Genomic DNA, 21,096 nt, shown 5'->3' with positions numbered 1-21,096 from the left:
CCGCTCGTCAGTTTGAAGTCTTATATTTGGAACTTTCCTTGGGTTAGCACAGACCTAAGTTACGAATGCTGAGATTTTTATAATGATATAAATAATTGTGATACATATGTTTTATGATTGATTTGTGTATGATAAATAAACAATCACTGTGTGTGTCTGCTGTTTTAAGGGACCAGGGTGTGGCTCAACTTTTTAAATAATCCCTGCAGGTAGGAGGTGCTGTGATAAGGGGTATCTGACTCCTAACTATCCATTTCAAAAGGATAACTCTTTAGAGACAGAAGTAAGAGCCACTTACCAGTTCTCCTTTTTTCCAAAGATGGTATGATACGTATATTTCCTCCCTCAAAATGGGGGGAGTTTCATAGCCCTTCATATACGTCCTTTATGCTAGCATACATGCCAACACACCTGATTCAGGTGGGAGACGTCAACTTTTTTTTGGCCAAAAATACCTTATTTTTACCTATCTACTGCCTGAAATTGGCTTTACTTTAAAGAAGAACAATGGGAAAAAATAAGTCAGTTTTTTCTCCAAATTCTCCCGCTTACTAGTTTCAAAATGTTGACACGTATGAGCAATCAAATAACAACCATTACAGGCATGAATCAGTAGTGGAAAACCTAAATACTGATTGAAGTGCCTGTGAGAATTAGGCAAAACCTGATGCTCCTTACGAGCTGCAATTCTTCCGAAAATACTTTTGAAGCATAACAACTGTGGATGAAAACTGAACAGTGAAACAAGCGATCAAGTGAGAGGCCTCCATAAAAACCAGAAAGCGAATACACTTGATGGCTGCTGTGATGAGACCAAGCACCATTCACTAGTTTTACTAAGTTGACCAAACAAGAACAGAGGTTGAGTGATGCGCAGGTATAGTAGTCTGGGAATGAGGCTGAGTTACTACATACACTCAGGTCTAATCTTTCCTTCAGGTGAAGATCTGCCAACAAACAGAGAAGGAAAGGGGTCTGGCTTGAAGGCGCATGTCTTGAATGAACTACCGCTTCAGCACCACAGCTACAGCAAGGATTCAATTAGTTCGTGAAGGAATTAGCTCACTGACATGTTAGCCAGTAGAGACATTCTTGTTTCTTCTTCAAACAGGATGTGGGGAGAAGGGGCTGACAAGTTAAAAAAGTTAACCTATTAATATAATTTATCTAGGTTTAATAAAAGAAATTACAAAAAATATATATCCAGTTAATGTAATCTGTCTTTTCTATGCCCAAAGAAAATACATTTCATAACAGAAATATGTTAATTTATTCCCTGCTTACACATAAAGCAATGTAAATTTGTACACAATATGTACAAATTTCTGCTCCACATGTGAACCAAGAACAACAGAAACTAGATTCGAACATTTAAATGAACAAAACACATTATTTGCAATAGTTATAACAAGGAACAAACATATTTAAAACACAACACATCCGTCATGGAAGCATACCTTCATCAGTCCCATTCATAATAGTGACACAATCATCTCCAACATAGAAAGGGGAGGCTTTAAAAATACCTTTTACCTAAAAAATAGAAAATTGATAAAGCAATAATTAGCAGAATTAGACACCTTCGGTAAAATGTCGCTCAAAGCTGTTACTCAAACTACTGTTTTGTATTTAACACTCTTAAAGATTTTAAAACGTAAGTAAAATATTTTATGCCCCACTGATTAGGGGTTAAATCGACACAAATACAAAAGATAGACAGCACGCTGGAACAGCCAACAAGTCTACCACCAACTTCTTAACAGTTTATCATGTGTGTAATTCTCTTTCTATTGGGGAAGAAAAAACTTCACCAATAGAAAGAGATTTACACACATGGTAAACAGCTGAGAAGGTGTTGACTCCATGGACTTTGACAAAATCAACAGGTGCCCAAGTCTGGCATTTACAACACATTTACTTAGTGACCACAGCAGAAAACAATGTAATCGAGCAGAGAAAACAGCTGCCCCAAAATATCAGAAAGCAAAAATAGTATTTTTAACACATCTACCCACCAAAAAGCATAAAACTCAGAATGCCATTTTCAAATAAACTGATCGAACATGCAAAGTAACATCATACACAAAAAGCATTGACAATATTTTTTGATGATGCTGCACACGTCTTTCCCAATGCTATATACATCATTGCCAAAAAAAGAAAAAAAGATGTGATGACACGCCATGCTGGTGTTCACGTCATTCCGTCCCACATGGCTGTGAGCTCATTTAGGGACACACATGCGTCACAACACATGCTTACCAGTGGATTGACGCCAGTGCAAAAAAATGGCCTTGTGGTTGGGTTGGGTAAGATAGAGGCAATCAAAAATAGGTAAGTGGAGGAGAGGAACATTAGAGTATGAGGGAGACAGCAACACATGGGGTTGGGAAGAGAAGAGCACGCTGAAGAGAGGAACACAGTGAGTCAGTGGTAGAAGCACAAGCAAGTGTGGGAGCAAGATGAGGGCCCGAGAGACACAAACAAGGATGAACGCAACCAGGTGAAGATGCGTACGAGGGAGACAGCAACACGGAGCACAGGGGAACAAGTAAACAAAAGGGCAACATATGTGAGAGCAACACAGAGTGGTGGGCAGGCACTTGGGAGTGGAAAATAGACAAGGGAAAACACATGCACTTTGATGGAGTGCTTAACAATAAAGAAAAAAGCTCCCCAAAAGTGGGCTGTGCAAGGATATATGTCAGCCAAACAAAGAGCTGGTAAAAAGCCTATGCTCCATGGAAGGGACGACCACAAGACAGACCGGCTAGGACAAGGACAGCCAATGAATTAGAAGCAAGGTAATAAGAGTGATAAAGCTGACCAGTGGTAACCAATGGATGCCCCATCAGTTCTCCATAAGCCAGCCATAGATTTTTCGCAACCAGGGCTTTCATGGTCTGGTAGGAGACATCTAAAAGAACTTTCTTTCTTCCGAGCAAAGCCAATAGAAGAAGCTAAAAACTTAATACAAGTATACATAGCTACAAGGAACAGAGCAAGTCATAGGGGGATATAACTGATACACCTGCCACATCCCTATCAAAGCACACCAGATCACAGAATAGCAGATACCTGGAGAAACTAACCTACAACAGCACAGCAACGTTATCTGCACACACTCCAAATCATAAATTAATGCTTCTATAAAAAAAGGGTGTTGCTTTAGGATTTAAGGCTTCATAATCTTGAATATAAAATCAATGTCTGCTCCTGAAGAAAGCAGAAACATCTGCCTCACTTACCTGTGAAAATACCACCTGTAATCAGAGACAATAGAGCATTCTCTAAAAACATTCAGGTCATGTTATGGTCTGCAACTACAGATGCCTAATTTCAGTAAAAGTGTGCTAGGGTAGTGTTCCTGCATAATCCTTAATGTCCAGGCCCTTCATTCTTAAGGACACTGTAACAATGTAACACTATTCATATAAGTGCTGTGAGGAGACTCACTTTTATTTAACACCAATTCTAACATTTAAATGGGTGAAGCCGCCACTGAAAATAAAGAATTGAGGTTTATAAACAAGTGTGTAGGGCTGTTGCCATCAGCACTCGAATGCCCCAATATTCAGGCTTTGTCATTCTCTTTCCCCTACCTCCACACATGAGCCCCTCTTGTGATCGGACCATTCTCTTCGCAGTTTTCAGTAAGGTTCAATGTTAAACTTGTGACCTCCTCTAACCACACTAGGTATAAATCCAGACAATGAAAACCGTTTAATCATGGTAATTTGACTAATCATTTACATTTAGCTGACAAAGCGCGTAGAAAATATCAGCACAGCAGCTGCCCAGGTTAATACCACAATCAGTGAGGAGCTAAATATTCGAGCTCCCTTGAGAAACGCTAGACTACTAGCTGAACTGAAACATCAAAGTGGAACACTCACAAACTGAGTGTAAATGCAGTGTAGAGTTGGATAAAGATGCCATCAAGCCCCACCTCAACATTTATCATAAAGTAATTCGTTTCGCCCGTCGCAAGCGTTTGCCTCTCGTACTGAGATGAAAAACACTTCAACAGAAATTTTCCAAATTGGTAAAGAAATCAGTCATCCTGCCACATGTGCTCAGACGATTACCCCAACTCTTTCGCTCTGCACCACATTGCCTGCCTATTTTAAAGAAAAAATGCTTATTTTAAAGATAAAATAGAAAACAATTACTCTGAATATGATACTCAATCTGCACCACTGCACTTATCCTTTGCTGTGCATCTGAGTTTTGACACATCCTAATCCTCTTTCGACATCAACATAAATGATGTAGAATTAACCATGCAACATATCAGGTCAGGGTCTCCTAAGGATCTTTGTCTACATCGTGTTACGGTCTCGAAATCTGCTCTCTTTTTGTGCATATTTTACATAGCTCATCAGTTTGTCCATCCAATCCACTGAGTTTCCTATGACATGGAAATATTAGAATGTGCTTTGGCTGCTTAAAAAACCATCAGCAGATCCCACAGAGCTGCTGAACTTTGGCCTCAAATCTCCTTGCGTCCCTCCTTGGCAAAACTCCTTGAGCGAATCATCAATTTACAGCTATTTACCTTTTTGGAGGAACATAAGCTGTTAGATCCCTCACAATCGGGATTTAGGGCATAAGATCTCCCATGTCATTGAGATCAGGAGACTGTATGAAATATGCCTCTTTTCTAACGCAATTCACTGGCTCCAGTCTTTCCTCACTGACAGAGCTCAGTGAGACTATCTACCCACATTTAAATCCAAAGCTGCTGCTGTTCTATGTGGTGTTCCCCTGGGTTCATCCCTTAGCCCAACACTATTTCACATTTACAAGTGTTAGAGAAAATGGTTTTGATATTGTATCCTATGCAGGAGACACTTAACTGATAATTTCCATTGCAGACAATGCAAATTATTGGACTGTTTGACAATGGTGGCCACCTCGCTCAGGAACAATTGTCCTAAGCTAAATGGAGAGAAAAAAAAAAACTGAGACCGTTATCTTCGGTAAAGCCATTTTCATCTGATCCAATTCCTGGGGGCTACGAAATCCTGGTCTTGTGCGCAGCAAGAAGAAAGCAACTAGAAATCTGATTATTATTAAGAACACTCTTTACAGAAAAGACCAAACAGCAACTGATTGTGGAACATGTTACACAATGCTGCACATGCTGCACAAAATCCTTTACCGGCTCCCTCTTCCTTGCCAGAAAATCATCATCCAAGCTCTGTTCACGAGCCGTCTTGATTATGGAAACACCTTTTATTATGGCCATGACCAACTACCTGTTTATTTGCTTACAGATTATCCAAAACACTGCCACAAGCATGGTTTGCAATCACCTACCACGATACCTTTAAGCTGCTCTGTCATGTACATAAGGCTTTCTATTCTTCAGGCCCTTCTTACAAATGGTGTAACATTTCCTTCAAATGACCTATGAGGGTCATCAGATCTGCCCAAGCATGCCCTTCTGTATACCAGGAGTGTTGGCATTTCCAGGACGGGTGGCCATTGGAAATCTCTGCCCCAGGCCTTTGATTAACATCCTGTTTTCTTATGTCCAGAAAACGTTTAAAAACATTGATGTTTTAAACGCTCATAAGATTCCCTCTGTGTATTTCTTGTTGTGACCTGCCTGGTTTCAGCACAAGAATTCCCCTTCAGGGGGAGTTTAGCGCTTTAGAAATCGAAATTACATAACATCAGAAGCCAGCAATCGAGGCGGATGCATTCTTCTGAAGCTCCTCGCCATGAGGTGAGGCAGGCACAATAATCCGTTATCACTGGCCATCCTGGTGAGCATCCCAGATCGAGTGCTGAGTTGGCAACTTCAGCACCAAGCTGCATGGCCGGCAGACGCTTCTAAGATCAGCAAGGTAGCACAGGTTCAGGTGGTGAAGCACGCAAGATGGCGCCCCAGATATAAATCTGGAAGTACTGACAGGACCGATGAGGATCTCAGTGACTTTGCATCAAGCGAAAACCTTCTTGCCAAAGAACAGTTCAGGTTCTGGAAAGAACACTCTACAAATCATTAACTTCTCAGAGCTGTGGACATTATTAGCCATGGATTCAACATCAACAAATCAACTGTAGTTGTCTTCCTGGATGTAGCCAAAGCTTTCGACCGAGTATGGCACAGAGGACTAATCTACAAGCTTATTAAGCTGATGTTTCCCAGCTACCTGGTAAATCTGCTGACTAGCTACATGGAAGGGATCAATTCTTGGGCCATTTCTCTTTAATATTTACAAATGATATTCCCAAAAACGTAAAGAAAACAGTTCTGTGTTCCGATGTTGATGAGACCTGTCATTCTGCACCGCTCAGCAGATGTAAAAATGTAGCCCTTCTTCTATTTTTGCAAAATGTCCCGGTTTTGGTGCTCAATATCTTGTCACCATAATGGTGGCAGAACTGGTGCATCGTAGTGGAATATTTGGCTTGTTTGGTACGGATGGCCTGTGGTGTGGGGTGGCAAGTACTGAACCAAAGCAGCATTAAATACGACCACTATCACAGATACACATGTGCTTGGGGCACCTCTCCTTCCCCCCTTTTTTGGTGCTATCTGCTGCCTGATTTCTGGCTTGTGACTTACTTTGACCTTAAGGACTGAAGTGCAGATTGCACATGAAAGGAACTCAGATGCTGACTACAAGGGGACTAACTCTGTATCTGCATTGAACTCCGCTCTGATTTTTTTATTATTTTTTGGCGGCTTTATATAGCGCAAATGACCCAAAGGTTTTGGAGTGCTTTACATGAGCACCAGTTATGTTACACAATGACACATTCATTTTTGGTAGGCACGGGGAGATTAAGTGATTTGCCTAGAATCATCAGATGTTAAGCCGACACCCAGACTCAAACCTGGTTCCAAAGCTCAAGGTGAGCAGCTCTGGCCATTATGCAACATCCTCTCTAACCTAGTGACCTTGGTTTTTTAAGTAGGGGTACAAACAACAGCAGCTCCTGGGCAAGCTTTGTTATTACATGAACATGTGGATTAGCATGCCGTTACGTGACCACAATGTACCACCAAGCTTTGGCCAGAGGCCCAGAAGAGGGTTAGCAAAGAGGACAGCAGAAAGTCAAAGATTTAAAGCCAGAGAGGGAAAGCCAATACTGGTGGTAAATAAAAAAAGTCTTCTTGTCCCCCGATTATACTGCTTCATTCAAATACAGGAGACACTCGTTCCTCGGCATGTTTGTAATTTGTTGGATGTGTTAAATGCGACCCATTAAAAACAGTGGGGCCACACCACAGGATACATGGATACTTAAGGAGACCAGGCATTGATATTGCGTTCTTACAGGAGACACACCTGATCAAGGCTGAAGGCCTTGCATTGAAAAAGAGATGGCAGTGACAATATTCTACACAGAATACTCAGTTTTCACTGGAGACACCAGGAATGGATTAGTCCAAGAGTTTTATTTGTGAAGGAAGAGTGTGTCACAGATCATCTAGGGAGATACAAAATGGTGGTAGGTTGGCTCGATGGACGATGAGTGAGATTGGTGAAGCTGCACGCCCCAATGTGCAGCAGAGGAAGTTTGGGGTCTGTAATAGCTCAACTCCTGCTGGATCAAAATATTCATATTATTTGGGATAACAATTTCAGTTGTGTGGCATATCTGGGCATGGTAAGTTCATTGCCACAGCTGCAGGGGGCTGCAACAGGTCAGGCTAAACTGGAAATTGACTCCTGAAGGAGTGAATACCCAACTGATAGCACTCATATTACTTACACGTGCATGCAAGATCTGTTCATGCGTAACTCAAAAAAGAAGGTGTTTGTTACTGGTATGGAATATCTGGATAAAATATACTAAGATCATATTTTGCTTAAATTAAGCCTACATTGGACAGCTCAGCGTCCGAAATTTCCACATGCTGACTACTGCTGGCTGTGCTACTTGAGACGCCCTATAGGATGAAGGTCGATGAAACCATAACACAGTTCCCTGAAGTAAATAGAGGGTCTTCTGAGGATCCATGTGTGGCCTGGGGTGCTTTTAGAAGACTCGCAAGAGGGCTTGCTGTGGGAAGACCTATGCATTAGAATAGAATTACACAGGAAATTTACAGTCTTGGAGGATACGCTGAAAAAGTTGAAAACTGAGGCAGTGACATCCCTGGGCAGCCATCCCTTATTGATGCAGGCTAGAGGGGATCATTACAAACCTGTAGCAAGGTTGAGGTAAACAGTTAAAAAGCCTATTTTGCTAAAAAGTACACTGGAGGCATCAAGGCAGGATGTTTGTTGGCATGGTTGGACAGCAATGAAGCCCAGCACAGTGTTATATCTGTGATTCAAGAAACTTCTGGTGAGCTCATTCACACACAAGCTGTGTTATTGAGTTCCATATGCCTTTTCAAACACTTATATACTGCTGACACTCCTGCAGGTAGCTTACGGAGCATATACTTTCAGCTGGTTTAAGCAGATTGTCACCCAAGCAGAGGCAACAGCTGCATTCTCCACTCCTTCGGGGTATTGAAGGGGGATGTAAAAGAACTAGCAAAAAGTAAAAGCCCAGGAATTGATAGCTTACCATCAGAATTGTACACCATGTACAATGATATCCTGACCTCTCACCTCTTGGAGATGTATATGTCTGCAAGAGAAACATTACTCCCCACAATTATGGAGGCCATATTCATAATGCTGCCCAAGTCCCATGGGAACCAAGAAAACATAGGATATTATTTAAGAGAGTAGCGGTGACCCTTACATCATTAGCTTATCCAGATCACTCTGGGTTTGTTACCAGTAGAAGCACTGCTGCTAACATTAGGAGGCTTATCATTTGTTAAACCACCCTTGCTAGATGGCTCACAGGCAGCAGTAGCCTCAGTAGATATGAACAAAGTCTTTGATACCCTCAGGTGGGATTATCTGCTTCTGGTCTTGAAGGTCATGGGCTATGGATGTGAGGTAATGTTGTGGATTCAGTTGCTGTATTCGACCCCAGCTGCTCGAATGAGAAAAAGTACAGTGATTTCTGATGGCTGGGAGTTGCAGAGGGCCACACTGTAGGTATGTCTATTGCAACCAATACCCTTTGTGCTGACTATGGAGGCTTTGGTGATTGTAATGCGTAAGGTGGAAGTGAGTAGGCGTGTGGTGTTTTATGGATGCAGGCACTTAATATTACTGTAGACAGATAACATGTTTACCCTTTTAAACAACCACGCATGCTATATGTGGGCCTGATGCTGGACCAACTGGAACATTTTGGGCTGGTATCGGCATTAACAAGCAAATTGTGTCTGTTCTCCTTACATGAAAATACAGTGGCAACCCAATCCCTGGGACTGGAGCAACAGTGGGCAAATAGGCTTTTAGGTATCTTGAGATACAGGTGTGGCACAGAGATGGAAACTCCTTAGAAGGTAATTTGGGGAGGGCAATCACAAGTATAGTTGAATCCATATAATTTCTCATAGGCTCCCGGAGATGGGAAAAATAGCCTTATCCAAGGTGATAATACTGCCCGACTGCTGTATCGGTTTGTCAACCTACCACCACTTGCCATTTGAAAGCACTTCTTTAAAACCTTACAAAAACAGCCACTGGAATTAATATGGGGAGAAGGCGGGCACAAAATAGCTCTATGCAAGCTCCAGCTCCCGAACACAGAAGGGGTCCTTAATGTGCCAGAATTTGAAAATTATTATGTGGCAGTGCAGCTGGAGTGGGCATCTCGGTGGTGTGGAGCTGCTGAGGACGGTGAACCAGCCCATGATCATACCACTTATGATCAATTACCCATCACTGTTAAGTTGAACCACAGGTGCCCAACGAGGCTAAACTCATGCATGTTGGTGGCGGCACGTCACTGTTGGAAATTATTAATACTGAGCAGCAGACATAAGTAGACCGCACCTCCCCCTTGTCCCAAAAACAATAATTTTCAATGATGATATACACACACACTACAAATATGCACTGCTCTAGTACACACTTCGAAGCAGACCAAACACACATCAACGTAGTGGTGCACCAACAAAAAACATGCATATAAAACTCCGATCAAACTGTAGACTGTTCCATGTCTTTTCTTATTTCATTTCAAGACAGTTGTTAAACTTTCATGCTTTCACACAGTTACAGCCACTGACGCGTTTCATTCACCACTGTGAACTTCTCCAGGGAATCCACATTTGTTTAGACCCTAAATCATTCATTAAGACTCATCAGTGTACGCTCCCATTTTCTGAAGTATTGTCATCAACATTAGAGGACCCAGTTGTATTTCAAACCAGTGCCCCACTCTTAGCTCCAGTGAGACAGACCCCACAAAGGACACTGGAATCCATGTCAAAGTGTTACGCTTTTAGCTACCAACACCACGCCAATATCTAACAGTTGGGAATTATTCCTGTGCTTGCCCAAGGCCATTAGGGCCTATGCACCAACTCTATCAATATGCTGGCACCCGGAATTTACGCAAATAGCAACAAGGGCAAACATGTTGTCATAGCGGATACAAGGGACAGCAACATCGAACCCTTGAAGAATTATGAGAATCGGAGGGGCTTTCAGTGGGGCAGTTGTTAACCTTTGGGGCCAAAACTCATATGATTAGGGCCCTGTGGAGCTGTGATAGTGAGGAACCACCCGTAAATATTGCTCAGCAAAAATACTAAAACACAGGAAGGTCTGGAAGGCCATTATCATGTTATACAAAACATTCACAACACAGACTAAGGTTATCCTCACCCCACTTAGCGACAATTGGGACGTGGACCTGCATTCAGAGTTTACAGAAAGGGAATGGGCTCGGGTTTTGGACTACCCAGTGTCCATTTCATGGAATACAAAATGTAAACGGATTCCATATAAGCGATCCCACATAGGCTACACAGATTTAGCTGGACTCCAGGGACGTATGTGCTTGATTTGGTAGTGAGAACACATATCTGTTGTACATGTTTCGGAACCGTGTTGAAATTAATTCATTGTGGAGAGTGTGGCAGGGTAGCTGTCACATGTTACTGGTAGGGCTGGAATACTAAACATAAGAAATGTATTTTGGGACTTGGGAGCAGGCCCAAATGGTTAAGTTTTAATCTAGCTTTGTGAATTTAAGCTTTCTAATTGTGATACGCCAAATGGCCATTGTGTGCAAACCTTCTGGCCCTCCTTGCTTAAAGGAATGGGTAGCAGTAATGATAAAAGGGGGCACAGTCAGTCAATCAATCAATCATAGCATTTCTAAAGTGCAGCACTATCACCCGTAAGAGTATCTGGGCACTAAGGGTGCTGTGTATCCATAGAAAAGCCACGTCGTGTGTCTCCTTCTGAAGTCCGCCAGGGAGAAGCTGTTCGGAGGTGGAGGGGCAGGCTGTTCCAGGACTTGGCTGGTGTGTACGAGAAGGAGCAGCCTCTACTGCAATGGATGATGGGTGTGTGTATGTGAGGTTTAGCAAGGCAGAGCGTAGTTGTCTTGCTGGGACGTAGAAGCTCAGTCGATGGTTAATGTAGGATGGTCCTATCTTGTGGAGAGCCTTGTATGCGAGTGCGAGGATTTTGAATTGGCATCTCTTCTGGATAGGGAGCCAGTGGAGGTTTCCGAAGTGTGGGGTGATGCTTAAGCACTTGGGGAGGTTGAGGAGTCTGGCTGTGGTGTTCTGTAGAGTTTGGAGTCTTAAGTAACTGGGAAGAAACTCTGGCGTAGAGAATGTTGCCTTAGTCGAGGCGGCTGGTGACTGCGGTGTGCTTGTCTGTCGTACTGGTATCATAGGGATCCATTTGAAGTTTCGGCAGAGCATACGGAGGATATAAAAGCAGGACGAGGTGACTGAGTTTACTTGTCAATTGATGGATAGTTGGCAGTCGAGGATGATGCAGTGGTTTCGTGCATGGTTTGATGGAGAGGATGTTGGTCTAAGTTCTTTTGGGCAGCAGCTGTGGTCCGATATGAAGGTGTTCTTCCCGAAGAGCAGGACTTCCATTTTGTCGGTGTAGTTTGAGGCAGCTGTTTTTTTATCCATGTTGCTATGTTGGTCATGGTGTTCTGGCCGTTGGCTTTGGTGCTGTGGGGTCTTTGGTGAGTGAGTGAATTAGTTGAGTGTTGTCGGCGTAGAAGACTATATTGAGTCTGTAGGATCTGACTATCTCTGCGAGGTGTTCAACAGGGTTGGGCTGAGGGAGGATCCTTGGGGTATGCCGCAGGTGATGTTCTTGGGCGTAGAAGTGAAGGAAGGAAGGCGGGTGCTCTGCGTGCAGCCTGATATTTCCTACTTCTACTGCTTCGAGTCACTGTGAGCTGAAGGCTTATCATATGCCTGTGCCATGCTTGCCGCTTTCTCTGCCCTGCCAAACTGCAAAAGTAAATCAATTTAAGAGTGCAGGCACAAGAGGGGGTGGGGAGGTGTCCCTCTCCTTCTTTTCAAGACTGCTGTTGTCAATGAACAAAATTAGCCATGGATAACAACGGCCATTCATTGACTATGACAGCTGGAACAGGAAAGTGAAGAAGTCACCAAGACCAACAGCATTCCTTACAAATCTGTGGCTCCTGGAGATGCTTTCTTTGAATCGGGACATTTATCCCCTTGTTATAGTCCCTTACCTTTGGCTAAGAATGATAACATTTAAGGGGTGTTTAATGATCAGTAGAGCACACTCTTCTGGGCTATAAACTTATATTCACTCTCTAGATGGAATGCTAGGCACGGGACAGTCAATCAGGATGCTTCATTTGCAGGCACAAAACTACTGGCATAGGCATTTTAATAAGGCATCCGGTGACTGCCGGATCCCTCTCCCTCTACGGTGCTATTATGCTTTGTTCCAATGGACTCAGGCTTGGACCTGCAACCCTTTTTATCCCCCCCCCCCATTAAACAAGGATTACTTTATATTCTCAGCAAAGAGATAGGTGGCGCCAGTACGCCATGGTAACAATAAGTGATTTCTCTCTGCAGCTGCACAGGTATGGCTTTCTCTCCCAGTGAGCAGTTGCCCGAAAAGCTGTTCTGCTCGTTTCCAAGGAGTGTCAGATCTACTCTGATCACTAGTTTGCAAATCAAGTCTGAGTGCTACTGAGGACTAGTTGGATTTTGTTTTATTTTCTTTGCTCCTAGCTGGTTAGTATTACTTTCCTATTAACAAAGCCCACATACTGCGGCATCCAACCGAGTGACTCTTCTGTGTACTGCCACAAAAGAAAACTGGGTTTGCGTGGCGCGCACTAACAGCATAATACAAAGGTACAACTGAGTTTTGAATGCTATAGCCATTGCAATTTTTTAGTGTATGGTGAAATCGCTCATGAATTGCTCACAAACTGCTCTTGAGGAACCCTTGCTGTAGGCCACAAGCGTGGTCACTTTCTCTGCACCGAGTGCTCGGACAAGCATGACTGTTGAGTGACTTAGAGGTTTTGCAGATTGCCACGTGTTTCCATACGACCACTTTGTAATGCCAGTGTATTGCTTCCCTGTGATCTTCTTATGGCAGATGGCTCTTTCAATAACTCACATTATCTGCCCAGGAGACCGCAGCTTTGCTCTTTGAATTAATGCCCTTAGTACAGGAAACTGGCATTTGAAAATCTCCTTCGGAGATCTAAGTAGTCTTCAAGGCCTGAGCCAGGTGGGCGAATCCTTGTTTTTATCCACTGCTTTCCTCTTTACCATTGGCTTCCTTTGTACTTAGCTCACCCTTTCGCTTCAGGCTCTATGTGTTACTGATAGATGGTAATAGAAGATCATGGCTTAGCCATCTACCTGAGGAGAGCTTTAGGAGGACTTTATCTCACTTTTTGTTGTTTTCTCCAAGAACTTGTGGCACCTCAATTTTGAGCTGTCTTGCCCACTTCTCTCACCAGTACCATCTGCAGAGCCAAATCTCAGGCATGATAACTTGGCCAATCTCACTTGAGTTGTCAAGAATAGGGTTTTCTTTCCACCAAAAATAGAGAAGCCAGTTCTGGTCTCTTTATCCGACAGGCTGAGGAAATGATAACCACTTTTAGAACTGCCTTGGTGTATTTCAGTATCTTAACATATTGCTGAACTACATTGAAGTTACCTGTTGAGGCCTCTTCTCCTGTTGCTGCGGTTTGTGGTATCAGAATGTGTCAAAGTAGTCAATATCACAATGTATTACTCAAATAGAAAAATCACACCACCCTAGATTCAAACCAAAACTAGTCAGAAAAATGTTTTACTCTAAATACGAATATGTTATTAGATTTATATAGTATTGCTGTTTTTAAATGCTTTACCTTATTGAGTAAATTCTGTGCTTTTTCACCAGGAAGTAGGCGTAGGCCAGCAGTTGCTTTTAAGACCAATGGTGTAACTTTCCATAAATTACTTGGGATTTCCTGTTTAGCAACTTCTAACAGCTGTAGAATACCCTGGGTGCACTAGAAATGAAAAAAAACACAATGCACTACTTAGTACGTAACACCATATACATATTTTGCAGCGGTTGCATTTCAGGATTCTATAAAAATCCTATAAAGGCATACAAGGTTCATGGTGGATATTGTGTTAGCTCATGAGATGTAACACTTAGGTTAAACCTTAACCACAATGTTGCAGGGCTGGCACATCGAATTCAGCTTGTGTGACATCCTCTATATCAGTGGTTCATAATCTTTAGACTTCTGTGGACTTTCACTAGATCATCACTGAAAGCGAGCCATCCTCACCACCACTCCCTAGACTCCCCCAACATACACTTAAGCAATTTCTATGAGTTGAACCTCAAGAGTGCACAAAAATGCAGAAACAAATTTACATCAATCAATTACACAAATTATGAAATATTTTATTTAATTTACAAAAATATGCAAAACAAAAATGTAATGGGAAGGTTGGAGCTTTTCAAAATGTAGTTTTATTTCTAAAAGTTAAAGTGATAGCCTAGACTCCACGACATCACTTTGTCTTTTGCCACTAATGCATGCTTCCCTTTTGATGATGCATACATGTGCTTCAACGGAGGCCATTATTAGTCCTTACTGGATTCTGTTTGCTCTACTTGCACTGCTCCCACAAATCAAGATAAGGATACCAACTTAATTTTTAACCTCCAATTTCAAATTCGTTCATATTTACAAAACAATTTAAAAAGTTAAGTTTTGCTTTTCTAATCTGTTGATTTAATTTTCTAAACAGCAGTCACGGAGCCCCTCGGCAAGAGCTGCAGACCCCAGATTAAGAACCACTCCTTCTGATCAAAGGAAACATGCTCTGTGCCAAATTCAATTAAATCCACTCAGACGATGTCTCATACTTAATGAGCTTTCTCTCACCCAATGATATGAGAGGTTCAAACTTTCTGTAAAGTTTGGATGGTTCAGGGGTTCATATTTCACAACGTCCAACCATCAGATCATTAATGGGCAGCTGGAATTGTTATAAACAGTTTGCGCAGTACCTCACAACAGATAAACCCCCCAGATTTTTGTTACTTATGGAGGACTCTGCGATCACAACGATCCATGCAAACAGCACATGAATTTTGGACTACAGCTCAATCAAAGATGTACTGTTGCTGATTGCTCTAATGAGCAGTATGGAGAAACTTAATATAACAAATTTTTTAGCATATCTTACAAAGGTAGAGATTCATGCTTTCAGAACATTCTGAATAAAACGTCAGGTATGTTCTTCCTAATCATATTACTTGTAGTTTACGGTGCCACTGTTGGTTATAATCTCTGTTATGATTACTACACTCTTCCTTTTGTCTAGGTTAGCATTAAGTAAAGATTGATTGACATACTTGGTGCAATTAATAATGGCTTAAAAGTAATGTGTTGGAATCTGCATATTACTCACTGCATGTGTTTGACAAGATCTGGATTCTCCATACACTAATTTACCCTTGTAAAATATACCCCTGAGAAGATTAGTGAGACTCCGATCTGTTTTCCTACTCTTCACAACTAAGACCTGACACATGAGTCCAGGGGCTAGGAGAAATCTACACGAAGGGAGAATAGATTTACTCCAAACCGTTTCAGTTTCAAGCACTCTGACAGCATTCCCTTTGCTGGTGATCTGTTGGTAAGATATGGAATTTCAGGGGCGAATGTTTGGAAAAATTCAAATATATAAGGCTGAGCAGGGTTCAAAAGGCAAACCTAATGATTTGATTGTGTCGGTAGCTTCCTTTTATCATGTTCATTTTGCATAAGTTTAAAGAACAAAGAGTAGCTATTAAAGCCTTGTTGCAAGTTGCACAGATTCCAGAACAACTCAGAAAAGGGATGTGATCTCTTTATAAAAAAAAAAACCTGGACTGAACCTGGCGCGATAGCTAAGCTAAATAATAACTATTTTCCAATTGGGCAACTTTTCTACTGTGGCTAAGGTGACAGAAAAGAGTCACATGGAAGAATGAGAGCTCTGGACAAAGGACAAGCTGGGTTTCGTTATGGACATAGCGAAGCTGTGCTAGTGGCCATTTCAGGCCAGTTGTGTGCTTGGCAGGATGAGGGGCAGTGTGAAGAATACTGCTTCATGACCTCTTTGTGGCATTGCCATGTTCAACCATGACATCTTGCTAGACTGCCACGGACCCGCTGGGATTTCTGGATGGGCACTAGCATTGTTTGCCTCCATTTTTAACTTGTGGCCTCAGTCTTTAGCACTCTGCCCACTGTACTCCACAGAGACATTGCTACCTTGCGGTGGCCCTCACGGGTTCACACTATCTCCTATTTAGTTTAATCTGCCCAGTTTATGGCTTCATCGTGTGGTTTAGGTGCATTATCACACACTGACAGCACGCACACGCTACTCCAACTTCATCAATCGGCTAGTTGAAATATTTACTGACAGGCATTCAATGAAGAATGTCTAATAACTTTTTAAAACTTAACAGAGACAAGACCAAGACCTTAATGATAAAAGGAGACAATGGCACCTGCTCTGAGGAAATCTGACGCCTTCTGTTTTATTCTAACTTTAATCTAGAAGGTTTGATTTACAGTGTTTGCTGATTTAAACCTTTTGAAAAAAAGTAAACCTTTCGTCCTCATTGGGAGGTCTGGGAAGGCAATGGGATCCTATATCCAGGCAAACTTAGATTACTGCAGTGCCCTCTATTTTTACATTTGTAATCCATCTCAAAGCTTCAGAAGCTTCAGCATATCGTAATGCAATCGGTGAATCGTTTTAGAAAATCTCATCGTGTCTTGCAGGTGGGAGAGCAGCCCATAAAACAAAGGATTCCTCTTAAGGCACTCTGCTTGACACATATAGACTTCCACAATTCCCACACCAACTCAGTAAAATTAAGAATTTTATAGTAAAAGCAAGCCCTAAGAGACAGACAAAATGGATAAGTCAATCTGAAGTTACCGAATTTTGGAAGTAAAATGAACAAATTACACATGAATTCGACGAAAGTCAATTAGAGTTCTCAATGAGTTCTCAAAAAGTAACCACAAGAGGGCTCTTTTATTTCTTGAAGTAAAGTTACGAACTTAACCTGCTGCTTCAACCTTCCCACAGGTGAGTATAGCAGACCATGGTCTGATTTCATGCAGGTGGTACCCTCCCCCGCTTGTGTTTTCAGAGGGTTCTGTTGGAGAGTTCACAGGTGCTGACTCCAAGGTGCCTCTGCTTCATAGTTACCGTCAGAAGACAGGTCCTCATTTTTCCAGGTGTTGAATAAGTTCCTTTCTAAGTGATGCCGAAAGACCTCAGGCTTACAATAGAGATCTTCTAGGACACCAATGCACATTGAGAGGGAGTCAATCACAAACTACTCACTTCGAGAAGAACTCCTCCCAGTTCTGTCCAGTCCCAGCTGGTCACTAGGTGCTTCCAGAGAAAAGACTTCCTTTCCTGCCATTGGCTAGATTCCCAGGCGTTCCTGAGAGTGTTCGGAGGACATCAGAGAGCAGTGAGTGAGAGGCAGGCTCAAACAGCATGCGTTCTATGAAAGCTCTTCCTTTGTCTTTCCGACTGGCTCTTCTGACTGTTTTAAGAATAACATCTAGGTCTCTGTGGGCAGTGAGATCACCTTCTGCCACGCCAATCAACCAGCAGTTTCACTCTCTTATTACTCTATTCCAAGTAGCGCCCCGAACCACATCCGCTTGTGTCCTGATAATATTCGATCAGGACCTGTTCACATTCTCCCTCACAATTACTAGTATCTTTTCTGTACAGTCAGAAAAAAAGGCGAGTGTGTGGCCAGGAGCTGGTCCCCATCCCAGCTTCTCCTATGTTTTAAGCAGTTTCCTCTGCTTATGGTGAAATGTTTTCAGGTGGCAACATTCTTGGGCCTTTGCAAGATAACATAACATGTTTATTCATAAAGAGCGCATTCATCCAGAAGGGCATCTTGGTGGTGAATAACAGATGTTTATTGTTACCCAACTCAATGGAACTCATTTTAATCGACCTCACAAGGATGAAAGGCTAAGTGGACCTGCTAGGACTTGGACCTTTGACCATGAGGGCGAACACAGGCCCCTACAGTGGCTGCATTAGTCCACTAAGCCACCAGTCCCAGCTGTACGAAGCCAAAAGACCCTGCTCTGCAAGATGGCAGATATGTGCTGGTGGCTACCTCCAGACCTACTCCTGAAGGTCTGTTTGCAAGTGATATTTTTGCCACAGGCTATCTGCAACTGGCTACATCTATAGAGGCCTTTAGGACAGGTCCAAATCAGTCTTTTAAAGTGAAATTCATTGGTGAGCAGGTCTGCATACCAGCCTACATTTGCCATTTAATCTTTAAACCACAAGTGTGCCATAAGATCAGATTTACTCTAGTATGGTGCCCTTACTGAGAAAAAAATATCATATACACCAATTGAGGTTAGACAATGTTTCTCCAAATATAAGTGACATGGCACACCCATGAAAAAGTCAGCCATTGGACTTCCTTTGCTCAGAATTAAAAAATAACAGCAAATCCAGTTGAATAAAATATGAGAACCATGCAAAACTTGGATTTACCCAAACAAAGGATAGATGTTAAGATCTGTGTCTGCAGATATTGATGGGACAAAATACTCAAGTGTTCTTTGGATATGCCTGTGCTTTACAGATGTCCAAAACAAAAATAGTTTATATATGCTTTTTGCTTGCACAGGACACACTACAAATTTTTATCAGGACTCGTGTTATAAATCTACTTGCTAGACCATGCGTCTTGTAAAATTGTGTATCCTCTGAGGAAGTAATGCATTCTATTTACAAAGAATCCAGTATTAGGCACACAGTGGTATGGTAGTCAAATTGTCTTGATACACTAGGCTTTCTGACCACAAGTACTTACTAATGACATGTTATGTGTGTTTGTAAAGCGCATTATCACCCGTAAGGGTACCCTGGCTCTAAGCAGATTTGTTGGTGTACCTAACCCTTTCTAGCCCTGCTAGGTTGGTTAATTGAAAAGCCAGGTCTTCAGCTTTTTGTGGAATTTAAGAAGAGAGAAGGAGGCTCTGATGTGAAGTGGGAGGTCATTCCATGCTCTAGGAGTGATGTAGGAGAATTCTCGTCCTCCTGATCTGGTTCTCTGTATCTGTGGGATGTGTGCAAGTAGGAGTCCTGCAGAGCAAGGTTAGTGGAAGAAGATGCAACTGTTCAGGTAGGTGGGACATGAGTTATGAAGTGCCTTGAATGTGTGTGTGAGGAGTCTGAATTGAGCGCATTTGTGTATCGGGAGCCAGTGTAGCTCCAGAGGTATGGTGTGATGAGAGTTCTATGTGGAAGGTTGAGGATGAGTTTGGATGCCAAGCTCTGGATGGTTTGTTGTCTTCTATTGAGTTGCTTGGTGATTGCGGCATAGATGGTGTTCTCATAGTTGAACTTGCTTGTGGCTAGGCTGTGAATGACAGTTTTTTTAGTGTTGCTTGGGAGCCATTTGATGATCTTTCTCACAATCTTTAGGGTGTGGCGCAGGATGCAGAGATAGAGTCATCTTATGTAGTCAGGTCTAATTTGATTTCGACAATTACTCCAAGGTTCCTGGCATGGGTTCTTGTGGGGGTCAGTGTTCAGCCGGCAACTAGATGGAGACCCATGGTGAGGTGTTCTTCCTGAAGAGAACTACTTCTGTCTTGTCATTGTTGAACTTGAGACATGAGGCTTACAAGCAGTTAGAGACTTCAGTCATGCAGGCAGTGAGCTTGTTTCTTGTGTTGGGGGTCTTGTCCAAGAGGGAGAGTATGAGTTGTGTGTCGTTTTTGTAGGAGAGGATGTTGAGGACATTGACCAGAGGGATCATGCATGCGCTCAAGAGTGTGGGGCTGTGCAATGAACCATGACAAACTCCACAGATGAGTTTGCAGGTTTCCGAGGAGTAAGGTGCCAGGTTGACAACTTGTATTCTATCTATTAAGAACAAACAGATCCAGCAGAGAGCGGGTCCTTGGATGCCAATTGCGTGAAGGCACCTGTTGAGGATGGGATGTAAAACCATGTTGAATGCTGCAGAGAGATCCAAGAGAATGAGGGCTGCCATGTATCCTCGATCAAGAATTATGCAGATGTTGTCTGTAGCGGCGATGAGTGCTGTTTCTGTACTGTGGTTAGGCCTGAATCGAATCCAGAATGCATTATGTGGTGGAGCAGGAAGTTGTTGAGGTGGTTGGTATGAGATGGGTCTGTAGTAGTAAAGTGTGACTGAGTCAGCAGATGGTTTCTTGAGCAGCGGCAATACTGTGGCACATTTTGCGGTGTCCAGGAATGTGGCAGAGTCGATGGAGGCATTGATAATAGGTGTTAGTGCTTTGCTGATTGTTAGAAATGGTGTCTCTAGTTGGCAGAGGTATACACCCTTGTCCAAGTAGGGACCACAATCCTAGTCCGGGCAAGTCACAACACAACACAATCCAAATTATCCTGTGCCCACCCTCTGGTAGCTTGACACTGAGCAGTCAGGCTAACTTCGAAGGCAATGTGTAAAGTATTTGTGCAGTAAATCATACAGTATAACAGTGAAAACACCACAGAAATACACCACACAGGCTTAGAAAAATAGATTATATTTATCTGAATAAAATAAGGTCAAAACGACAAAGATTCAATAAGCACAAGTTGAAATATCACATTTAAAAGGTTTAAAAGTCTTAATCCTTAGAAATAAACAGTTGTTACTTTGTTACACACAGTACCTG

At 42.4% G+C, this 21,096-nt stretch overlaps 1 protein-coding gene across 1 annotated transcript in view; it reads right to left on the bottom strand.

Moving 5' to 3' along the window:
• The window catches only part of ENTPD6 (ectonucleoside triphosphate diphosphohydrolase 6), a 296,348-nt gene that overhangs the window by 197,262 nt on the left and 77,990 nt on the right, over window positions 1-21,096 (bottom strand). The window contains exons 4-5 of the mRNA XM_069235036.1: window positions 14,227-14,370; window positions 1,458-1,533 (exon numbers count right to left, since the gene is read on the bottom strand). Of these exons, the coding sequence (XP_069091137.1) occupies window positions 1,458-1,533; window positions 14,227-14,370 (220 nt within the window). The remainder of the gene's footprint in view (window positions 1-1,457; window positions 1,534-14,226; window positions 14,371-21,096) is intronic.

The sequence above is a fragment of the Pleurodeles waltl genome, chromosome 5 (genome assembly GCF_031143425.1).
Source record: "Pleurodeles waltl isolate 20211129_DDA chromosome 5, aPleWal1.hap1.20221129, whole genome shotgun sequence".
NCBI classification, from domain to species: Eukaryota; Metazoa; Chordata; class Amphibia; order Caudata; family Salamandridae; genus Pleurodeles; species Pleurodeles waltl.
The sequence above is the reverse complement of the archived record's forward strand: the minus strand, read 5'-3'. Positions and strand labels throughout refer to the sequence as shown.